Source organism: Corapipo altera, unplaced genomic scaffold, assembly GCF_003945725.1.
Source record: "Corapipo altera isolate COAL_440 unplaced genomic scaffold, ASM394572v1 44, whole genome shotgun sequence".
Taxonomy (NCBI): domain Eukaryota; kingdom Metazoa; phylum Chordata; class Aves; order Passeriformes; family Pipridae; genus Corapipo; species Corapipo altera.
This window is the reverse complement of record NW_020884880.1, coordinates 14,036,743-14,048,381: the sequence shown is the minus strand read 5'-3', so window position 1 is coordinate 14,048,381 and position 11,639 is coordinate 14,036,743. Positions and strand designations below refer to the sequence as shown.

The window sequence follows — 11,639 nt, the reverse complement described above, 5'->3', positions numbered from 1 at the left end:
ACCACGGTGATTCCTAAGGGAAGAGCGGCGGCCCCTCAGCCGTGCCGATTCCCGATGTCTCCCGATGTCTCCCGGTGTCTCTCGCCGCCACTGCCCCCACGTGCACATCCCGCGCTATCCGTCCGCGCCGGACTCGCGCCGCCAATCAGCGCTGCCCTTACTCTTCCCCGCCTCCCGCGGGCCAATCAGCACCGCCCTTGGTGGCGCGGGCGGGCGGGCTCGTTCAGGAAACCTCTCGGGACGGCGAGCGCGGGGCGGGGCGGGGCGTGAGCAGGCCCCGCCTCCGAGGGCGCCGCGCGCGGTCCCTGCGCGGGGCGGTGGCGGGCGAGAGGAGGGGGCGTGGCCTGGGGGGCGTGGCCGGCGCGCGGGCCGTGGTGGCGGGGGGGGGCGTGGCCGCGCGGCGCGCGGAGCCGGGAGTCGTTGGCGGCGGGCGGAGGCGGTGGCGCGCGCTCGCCATGGTGTTCCTGAAACTCCGCGAGCAGGTGGGCATTCCCGACCTTCCCTTCTCCTTCTCCTCCTCCTCCCCTCCCAGGGCCGCCGGGCGCGCCCTCCCCCGCCGTGGTGTGCTGGCGCGCGCGCGGGTGACAGGCGGCGGGCAGCGGGCGGCAGCGGGAGGCAGCATGGCTGCGGTGCCGCCGCCGGGGACCGGGCTGGGCGGGAGGCGCCATGTGCTCCCGCTGCGGGCGGGCCCGCCCTCCCGGGCAGGTACCCGGCCGAACAGGTGGCCGCGGGAGCCCTTGCCCACCGGCCGGTCACCTCCGAGCCCACGCCCCGGGAGCGCACGGGAAGCCCGGGAAGGGTGATGGGGGTGGGTCTGCGGGCTGCCCTTGGGCCAGCCCTGTCCCGTGCCTGTTTTGGGGAGGGAAGGGTTTCTGGACCGGGGTACCTGGGCCTCAGGGACTGCGCGGTGTAAGCGGATTGACCTGGAGACACCCGTCGGGGGGCGACGTGCCCGGGAGCGGGAGCAGGAGCTGGCGCCGCTCCCCCGGAGCCGGCCCTGCGCAATTTCACGTGCCCGGGAGCCGCCTGCCCGTCCCTCCACCTTTCCCTTCCAGGCCTTTACAATCTTTTGTTCGGCCGCCGTGCCTTTCTCCTCCTGCGGTCTTGACAAACCTTCCCCGAGCCCGCGCTCCCCTCCCGAAGGCAAAGGAGGTTCTTCATGCCTTTAGTGGTTTGTTGCTCTCGTCGTATCACACCCTTCTTTGTCTGCCAGGCTCTTCTGTTTCCATTCTAGCTGGTGAAAAATACTTGTCTTGGCTGCTCTGTCCTTTCCTGGTGTCTCCCCTGTCCTACCTATTGTCTCCTGTGTGGTATCAGGATACAAAGGTGGGAGGGTCTGCGCTGCCAATTTGCCGCCCGTGAAAAGATGCTTCCTAGGAATGGTTTTTTCTCTTGTTTTCATGTGTGTGAGGCCAAATTCCGTGTAAAAACTCATACAGCCTGCTGTGGGTCTCCTTACTACTCTTCCTTAAAGATAATCGACTGTAACACCACCTGCTCCCAAAAAGAGAAACCCCACAGAAAGAAAAACACCTAGAAACTTGGTAGTGGTTAGGTAGCTGGTATGCTCTGTGTGTTATGCTGATCAGTATCAGCCCATCCTTACCTTCGAGTCCTTTCATCAGGTACCTATACATCTGTGTTTGCACACTTAGGTTGCCATGGTCCCTTGGGATTTTGTTCTAAAAAATGTTTGGTGATATGGGGCTATGTCCTGCTGTATTGTATGTAAACTTTATGAAGTCTCATGGTTTTTTAAAAGCTCATCTATGAATGAGCAACAGTTGTGGACCCAAAATGCATTTAGTGTCTCATGAGTAAGGTTGCCTTTTAGGCTTCATTACTGTTCTTCCATGGGAGGCTCTCCACAGAAATCAGCACTTGTTCATCTCTTCTGTTAAATAAGCCCTTTGGTTAAAACCAAGAAATACAACCCTCCTGCAAGTAATCATTATGAAATAATTTTCAAAAGCCCCGTTATCAATATGTTAACATGGAAGTAGTGTACTTCAGAACTTTTCTTCTGGGAAGGATCCTGTTATTGACAGATGCTGAGGTGAAATATTGGACTGTGTGGGACCGTTGGTTTGACAGAGTAATGCATGTGAGGTTTTTGTCTTCTGTTGTGATGCAAGTTGTAATCCAGGTGGATTTTTTTAGAGGTTTCACGGATCTGTAAAGGTGAATTGATATACTGGGAACTGAAGTATTCTTTCATTTCAAAGGAGGAGAGAAAGGAAGGAGGGAAGGAAGGGAGTGCTGGTTTTGAAAAGTCTCTTGTAGAGAGAGTGATTTTTAGCAGCAGCTGCATTTCTGCTGCTTAAGTGTCAGTTGCTTGACAAATCAGTTATTTCAAACTAAATTCTGTTAAAAACTGTTTTCTTTAAGAATGCCAAAAAGTCACGAGGAATCATATTAACATGAAATCTCTCAGCTTTGCTAGCTACAGAGAATTCCTCCAGGCCAGTGTTCTTCTGCAGTATGCTGCAAGAAGTCTTGACTTGAGGACAGGATGCTGTGCTGATATTGTAACACCACCTGCTCTTTATAAAAACCAACCTGTGGTACTATGAGGTGTTTCTCTTCAGTGTTTCGTGAAACATGCTTCTTGTTTGCTTGAACCATATACTTTGCTTCATAGTGGTGTGTTCATTTAGAATACAGTAAATTGTCACATGTTTGTGGTCCCTGTAGTGAGTCTGTATTTCTTTAGTGGTGGCTGTTTTTGTACTGTTGAGCAAATATGAAGGGAGGGAAGTGATTTGCTAGTTTCCTTCTGCAACAGTCAGATTAATAACTTTCTGAAACAAAAATTCTACTAAATAAAGTATTACTTTAATTCTCAAGATCATGTTTCCAAATTCAAAATAAACCTACTGATTTTGCTCTTTGATAATGTAGAAGGGCTTTGTGTTACCTATATGTCAGAATTATGCTGGGAAGAGGTAGACTTGCTGCATACAAGAAGCTTGGTGTTTTCTTACACTTGTTTTGGTTGAGTTTGTCAAGTTACTGCAAGCTAGTGTAAATGCAGTGCTCGGAAACTACAGTGAGGTGAGAAATTCTGCTCCGAGGCTCTTAGTTGAGTTCAGAGGGTGAAATCCCAGTTCCACTTGCTTGATTTAATTTACTTAGTACCTGATAAACAAAACTTTGATCCTACAGATGCTTAATATGTTTGTGAAGCTCAAATATTTGTTTTTGTCTGTGGAAGCTGATTTGACACCTTTAACCTTCAGAATAAAGATTTTTCATGCACTGAGAAGAGTAGGCCTTTTCTCGGGTTCAACGACCAGCCAGCAGGTGCATTACCTATAAATTTGTGTTGCTACTTGAGCTTATTGCTTTGCCAACTTATGAGGTAGGAATATATTTCAAAGTTTTGACATAATTGAGGGTGTACAATACACTTTCAGAAGTGACTTATGTGTTTGCTTTCAAAGTATATTAGGTATCTAAAAAACTCATAAACATGTTAGCAAAAATTACATTTGAAGCAAAGTTGATACCTGTAATGCTCAATAGCAAACTTTAACTCAGGTATAGAAAAGCAGTCATTGAAGTGTCAAGTCAGAAGTTGTAGATTGTTCTCGTTGCTCTTGGTTTGTTGTGCAGTGTTGGACAGACATATTTAATAATAGAGGAGGCAAATCTGCAATTTCTGAGGCTTAAACCATTCAAGGTAGAAATGAAAAATATGGTAAGCGTACCTTATGATTAAGGTATTTGTTCTTAAGTTTGCCTTCCTACTGTCTTCATATATTGGTGCTTGTATACCAGGTTCTTCTAGATGAGAAGCTGCTTTAACTACTAAAATGCCAAGTGAGAGGAAGCCTATAAAAGTTTGTTTCTTCCTGAAACTGCTCCAAGAAACTGCACTGAAAACCAAGTTTAGGTCCAGAGTTACTGATGTCTTATCAGAATTTATTGGGAGGGGTGGACAGAGGCAGGGAACTGAGAGGTGTGGGGTAGGGAAAGAAAAAAGGAGTGACTTGCTTGTGGGCATCCACAATGGTATACCTTGGTCTCATGTATCAAAGCCCTCAACTCTCCATAGGTAACTGTGAAAGGCTAAGTGTCATCTTCGTTTTTTTGCTATTCAGTCATAGTTTCTAGGTACATTAACTGTTTCCTAGAACAGGCAAATCCTTGCTTTGAAGGGTTGCAAGGTAGTCTCTTGTACACCCAAGGAGTAACTGACGGCCTAGTTTTTCTTAGTGTGCAGGTGAAATTTGAATTGTTTAACAGCCCAGGGATTCGTTGCTTTTCGGTTACAAGCCTTACCTGTGTATGTGCTTACAGGTCATCTTTTAGGCTTGCATAGTAGTTTTGTTGAAATGTCTGAAACTGGTCTAAACTGGATGATTTTTTTTTTTTCTTCAGTTTTGCAGCTATATAAGTACTTGTGGCAAAACTTGTTGGATGCAGCGTCATTATAGTTGGTAAAGCTTTATTTTTTTCTTTCAGTGCATTATAGTTTTAGTTATATGTTTTCTGTTTTTTCTGAATCTTAAATGTGTAATAGGAGGATATCTTAGAGCTAATAATGATGGGCATTTGAAAGGATTTTGTGTGGATTTTTCTGTATGACTACTAGACTGTGCTTGAGGCAATGCATTTATTTCCAGAAGTCAGTTGTGGGTGGTAAGGGTCTGAGTAGGAACAACTGCATGAAGATATTAGAGTGACCACTTATCTTTAAAGTCCTTGAACAGTGAGAGCACTGACTTCTTTATTGCCCATTTATATCTTTCTCTTAGCTAAGATGGATCTTGTTCAATTGGCAGTTAAACAAATGTTTGCAGTGTCATAGTGAACACTCTGAATGCCTCTATGGTTGCTATTTTCATTACTGCCAGCGTTAGACTTCATTCTTTTAGAGTTCATGCCAAGAATAAATGTCCCAACTAGTTCCTTGTTACTCTAAGAGGAGGAATGGTCTCCTGTGGTGATGAAAAGGAACTGCTGCTGTTCAGTGAAGGAGGGATATGGTGGGAATGGTTATGTGTTATAAATGAGTGAGTTATGTGTTACAAATGAGTGAGTTACAAATTCTGTTAAGATGTAGCCTAATGAGATGTATTTTCTTTTTTTTTTTTTTTTTTTTTTTTTGTAGAAGTTACTTTAAAGTTACCGTTCTTTTAAAAAACCCAAACATTTCTTTTGGGAATCTTGTAGAAGTTAAGAACCACTCTTTATGCTCTGTTCTCCATCATATATGTTCTTCCTAAAATTTGCACCTAATCTTTTTAAACTGTATACAAGATAACTAAATTAAGAAACTGTAATACTTACCAAGACACCTGAAGTCTTACTGTTAGTTTTCCTGCTCCCAGGCTAAGAACTTACATGTATTGAAAAGATAAGTTTCTTTAATTGATGGACAACTTGGAGTAACTTGAACTCCATTTATCTTGTTATACGCCGTAATTACCAGCCTTTCCATTAGAATGTGCTGAGAGAACCTGGTTCTACCACGTGTTCGTTTGGGGGGATCAGATTGCCCGATGATAACTCCGGAACTTTTGACTTGCGAACAAGCAGTTCTTCTCAGTCAAGAAAATACACTTTTTAAAAGAAGAAGGAAAAAAAAAAAAAGGTGGGGGAGAAACAAAGCAAGCCTTGATTCTGCACTCAGATTCTTATGGCAGATCCTGTTAACTCAGCAGCCTTCTGTGAGGGTATAAAGGTCTATTCATGTAGATAGCATCGAAGTTTCTGACCATTACTTGGAGCAAATATCAGGGGAAAAATGAGGCCAATGTACACTTGTCTATGAAGAGGTGACTTCCTTAGCACTCACAAAGATGATTCCTGCAGGAAACTAGTAGCTGTTGACTCTGAACTAGCAATATGCTATCTGATGTGGATTATTACTTTCCCAGATTTCTGTGGTTGTTTCCGTTCATTGAAATGGGTTGTGGAATAAGATCATTGAAATTAGGTGTATTTGGTATTATATACTTCATGTCCTCCACTTCTTTTATCAACTGGTTTGTTTCTCAGGTGCTGCATTTTTCTGTACTCACCTGGGCCTTCCTGAGGTCAAACTAATATCTTCTGATCATTTGTTTTTTTTGCTCCTGCCAACTTTTTATTTTGTTCTTACCTCTATTCCTCTACTCCTATTTCTGGAAATTGAGTGGGAGACTCGTTGCCTTAGTTACAGTGACTAACTGTTTCAAAGTTATTTATAATGTTTGTGTTTAAGTAACCTGTATCATAATACCAATCACAGAACATTTCACATCAATAAAAAAATAAAGCCATTCATCACTCAATGCTGGGAGCATGCTTACAGTACTGATTCTTGGGGGTTTTGTTTTCCTTCATTGTTGGGGGTGGAGGACAAATTCTAGTCTGGTATTTGAAGATTAATCTGAAATAAGGTGTCTTGGTGTTATCCTTTGTGCAAATGAAGAGAGAATCTTAATATTTAAGCTCTGAAATATCAGGGAATGTTATTCTTCCTCTGCTTAGTAATGACACTGGCACTCTCCCCAAGGGGTGGTAATATACCAGTTCAGCTATGTTAATTCAGTTGTGATTCGGGTGTTGATGAATTATACAGCACTGACCCATTTCAGCACAAAAAACAAAGCTAATGCAAGAGTGGTGGGACTCAGTAGTTGGAAGAGAAGGGAAGATGAGACTTGTAGGCAGCTGTGTGGGTGCACAGAGTTAAAGAGGAAGCACCAGCAGTAATATGCAAATAAAAGAGCGACAAAATAGTTGATGTGTAGCATCCTTGAAGACTGAGGAACTACTTGTTAGCTGAAGCACCTGATGACTTCTGTCCTAAAATAATGAGATGCTCTTTACTGTGAATTGAATATAATCTTAGAATTTCATTGTTTATTTCTATAGTAATGTTATGTATGTGAACTGAGTGAACAGTACTCTGTAAGTAGAGTTTTTACATGACTAAAATCTACCTATTTAGGGCAGCCTGAGTACAAGTATTTTTCCCACTGTAAGTACTGAAACTGTATATAAATTTGAGATGTTTAAAGCAAAGATCTGCCTATTCTAACACCGTGGGCTTGGGGAAAAATAAAAGGAAAAAAGCAAAGCCATTTTGCTTAAGCTTATCTTAAACTTCAGAACTACATTTACAGCAATGGGGGTGAAAAAGTTTTCCTGCCCCAGAGTAATTGTAACTGACTCATATTAGAACTTAGTGAATATCCAGGTTTTATACGTAACTTTGCCTGTTTACATGGGTTTAGGCTAATTCTGACTGTGTCCTGAACTGCTGTAGTCATCCTAAATATTTAATGTTTCCATACTCTCAAACAGTGAACTTCACTTAATGGCCTTCCTGATTCCAGATGATGAGCATTGGCTTGTAAGTTCTTCTTGGTCATTTTGCAGTCATGCAATCATACTTAAGGTTCACTCTCACTTTGTGCTGAAATCCTGTACTCGCTTCCATCTGGTGTGGAGAAGAAAGCATGGATACATCTGGATTTTTTGCTGTTTGTTTTTACTTTGACAAAGTGAAGATAGTACAGTGCCTTAATGAAGAAGGAAGAGAAGGGAGCACAAGCAAAGACTTTCAGCATGGCAAAATGAGAACAAAATTGCAGTAGTTAAAGCACCGAGACCAAAATGAGCCTATTTAGAGCTTACAGAGTTTCTAGAAGTCATGAAGAATTCATGTTTTCTTTCAAGATTTTGCTGTTTGTCCTCCTTTTTGATTTTATTTTGATAGCTCCATCTATACTGGTCCCCCTGACATGGAGGAAGTTGAACCTTCCGTCAGGAACCTGGTCATCGAGCAGCAGGCAGCATAAGAGACCAAGGATCTACCTAGCTCATAGCTGGAAGACCTACTTGAGTCATAGACACCTGAACTAGAGGGAGAAAAAAACACTTTCAGGAAGTTCTATAGTCATTTATGTACTAACAATCTATAACTAATGCATAATCTAGTCATTTAAATCTACTACTGCAGACTGCATTTCCTACAATGTTGGGGTAATTGATATTCTCTTCTTCCCTGTCCTATCTTCAAGGCATCTGCTTCTTCTGTCAGTTGCTTACGGGACTGACAGAAGAAGTCCTTTCCATCCTGAGCACTTGATGTCTCTCTCCTGCCTCAGATCTCTGTGTTAGTGTCTGCTAACACTTCATTCACTCACCAGTGTTTCCCCAAAAACTATTGTTGGTAGATTAAAATGAAGGACATGAAATCAGAAAACAAAGAAAACCAAAATGCTAACATTATTTTTCTGGTTATGTTATTAGTTATTGTTTTGAATTAGTGAAATGTCCCAAGTCACAGTACAAGGATGCTTCAGAAATAACATATTAATGGAATTCCTTACCCCTCTCCTCCATCACTTTGTAACTGCAGAGTTTTGTTCAGTTCTTGCTATGTTTGTAAAACAGGAGCGTTGATAGAAAGAGGTTTTATGCTTAATACTGTGTTGTTGTGCTGTCTCTGCTAAATTAGAGCCCTATAGTGGTACTGCCTGATAGCCTTTATTTCCTTTGCTCCTGTCTCAGTTCCAGGAGCACTATTTTGCTTTATAGCTCTACTGTATCTATTGCTTTTTTCTTTTTTAACAGTGCTTTCATTCTAGGGGATAACTTTAAGTATTAAGGCGGACTTGTAGAAGAACACTTTCTCTTCTTGTTTCTGTCACCTGCAAGATTGCAAATGCCGTTACTAACCTGCATCATTACTGATCCTGTAGTAATCATTCAGCTCATTATTTATTTCTTCCACTCCTACCTCATGATGTTTGCTGTTTCCTTCCATCCACCAGCACACAGCCGTTTGTTCATTATCTAACACTACCTAGATAACAGAATGAGAAATCTATTAAAATAGAACCTTTGAAGTAAAGAATAAGTAACATTTTATGACTTGTCCATAGACATTTCTCCATTCTTTTTACCGTAAGTTTAGCAAATTATGCTTACTGCAATCAGGGATGTAAATAGTCAACTTAATCTACTCCATAAGAAACAGAGCTCAAGAGAGGAGTTCTTTGAAAGTCTTCATAATGAGAGTAAAAAAAGAAAAGTGAAGAGAGGATTTGTAAAACTAGAGTGAAAACCAAAAGGACAGAAATGGTTAGGATATCACAGATTGTCAGTGTCAGTGAATACCAGTGCTGTTCAGGGTTTTGTAGTCAAGGATCATCCAAAAACCAACAGGTATCCAGCTACCCTGTGGAGCTTTGTTTACAATGACTTCAAGACATTGATTTCTTTTTCTGCCTGCTGCACCTTTCTACAGCACAGGAAAGGGACTCTCCCAGCATCTCTAATCTAAAACTAACATTGTGAATAATATACAGAAGAGGATGTCTCCTGCTGTTTTTCTACACCCAAAGATGTAAAAAATGTTTTTTGATCAAGTATATCAAATTTATCATCTTGGAAGGGCAAATATAGCTGCATGCAGCCACATTTTTTATTTTTGAAAGGTCTTTGCACATTGTGAATTGGTTTCCTGGTTGTTTTTTTTTTAACTCTCAACATTTAACAGGCCATAATTGTTTAAAAATGTGATGTTTTTCATAGTTTGCATTTGAACAAATTAGTTGTGAGGTTTTCACATCTGAAGGTTGATAAAATTTCTGTAATGCTCTGCATATGTGTTGAAAATGCTTTAGTAATCATTAAAGTATTAAACTTATTGCATGGAGAAGTCTAGAATAACTGCTAGAAGTACCATGGTTCATGACTCTAGGCCCAAAAGTAGTAGAAGAATTAGCATGACTGTTAAAAAGCTGCTGATTACATCTTCGTATTTCAACCTAATTGTCACCTGGAAGGCTCTCTCTTGCTCTTGCAGTGACTATAGAAAACACCCTATGCATTTGGGGTATCCCATTGATTTCCTGTCTCGACTTCCAATCCCTTACATGGGGAAGCACGATATGTTTCCTTCTATAAAGCTCCCTACTGGAACTTACATAAGCCAAAGAAATAGTATCTGTTTGAATGGCAGGAGGAATAGCAATGCCAGGGGTGTCTGTGGAGACTATCAGAGGAGAAGTCCAGCTCCCGTTCCCTGGAAGCTTGCCATACTGGTATTAGCAGGGCTCTCTTCCATGTTGATTGGAGATGTTGCACAGTTGTTTTGGAACTGTCATTCTGGAGTGAGTTCTTTAGAAAATTGGCTCTGAATGACCACAAGCAGAAATAAACCTTGTAGACCTGAAACTCAGTCTGGTGGCAGCAGTCAGCCACAGTTCACTGAATCCAAAGACAGAATGAATGTGCCTGCAGAAAAGAATGAATACATCTGCTGGAGCTCAGCCTTCCACGTTACAGGAGCTCTTATTACCTCTACTGGCATACATTACATGTGTCCTCAAAAGCTTTTTTTTTACTTATTTATTATTTCATGACTGCAGTGCCCATTAGTGCTTCCTTAATGTTGCCTGACACCCCTTGTTTTCAGAAAAAGTAACCTGTAAAAAGTAGGAAGGATAGTTGAAGAAAAGAGGAGGAAGTGTTGGAATGATGCCATTTGACCTGATGGTTTCATGACCTGCTCTTGTGTGGAGTTTGGGGACATGTAGCCTGGCTGTGATGCATTGTCACAGGATGCCTGTTCAGAATGCCAAGTTCTTTTCATGCTGTATGGCATGGCTGCAGAAGTGAGGTGGCAGCAGCTTTGGTGTATTTGCACTGTCTTGATTTTTTTTCACTAGATAAGAAACAATGAAAATGACCTGTAACAAGCAAGGTTAAATACAGGCAGGAACAGTAGGATATGTTTTTCTTATTACTCTGTTTTTCCTTTAAGAGATTAATTAACAGCCAAAGCTATGCTAATTATATGACTTGGAAATTATCTACCACAGTGAATGCCAGCATCTTCAGCTGACAGATAGGAGAAGGAAATACAGATACATGAACTACTGAATGCAAATATATTTCTGGTGTAGGGTAGGACTGTGCATGTAAGAAATGGAGTACATTGCTTGAATAATCCCTGGTCTTTAAAGTCAGAAGAGTAAGTAAATTTTCATGAAAGGGTAGAATTTCAATAATTTTAGGATGGAGTTTGATGATGTGCTTCTCCTTGAGTTGTTTGGGGCTTTTTTTCATTTGCAAGGTTTCTAACAGTAATGATTGAAACTCAATAGCTTCTGATCTCCTGCAAAGGCCGTGGTTTGATATTAGGTTGTAGCTGAGCTTAAGCAGTCTTTCATTTTGTTCTTCTGCAAAGTGGTGAAACGGGAGGGGGAGAGGCAAATTATTTAGGTTAGCATATGACCGTGAAGTTGTTCATTGAAAGTTTTCCTTAGTAGGAATTAGAAAGGAGTGTTTTGGCTCAGATAAACCTACTCTAATCTCTTGCTTTGTGTCAGAAGTCCTGTAATCAAAGATGATGTGTCTTGTGTGAGTGTCCTTTGGTTTGGGCGCTGGTGAATGGAGAAACTTGAGTGTGGTCTGCCTTGGACCTCTCTCTCTGAGAAAGTAACTTTATTGTTGTTGGACCTGCAAGTTCTTACAATGTGTTTTGAAACTCAGCAACAGGCCTAATTTTCTTGTCTGGTTCCTGATTGTTTTGGGGCTTGAGTATGGTTGTGAATTGCTCTTTAATTGTGAGAGAACCTAGGGTCTTAAGGAGTCTGCTTCTATTTATAATACACCCTGTTGACTTATAT

At 41.9% G+C, this 11,639-nt stretch overlaps 1 protein-coding gene across 1 annotated transcript in view; it reads left to right on the top strand.

Moving 5' to 3' along the window:
• The first annotated feature begins 401 nt into the window (after positions 1 to 401).
• The window catches only part of ANKRD28 (ankyrin repeat domain 28), a 119,136-nt gene continuing 107,898 nt past the window's right edge, over positions 402 to 11,639 (top strand). Inside the window, exon 1 of the mRNA XM_027638995.1 lies at positions 402 to 482. Within this exon, the coding sequence (XP_027494796.1) occupies positions 456 to 482 (27 nt within the window). The 5' untranslated portion in view covers positions 402 to 455. The remainder of the gene's footprint in view (positions 483 to 11,639) is intronic.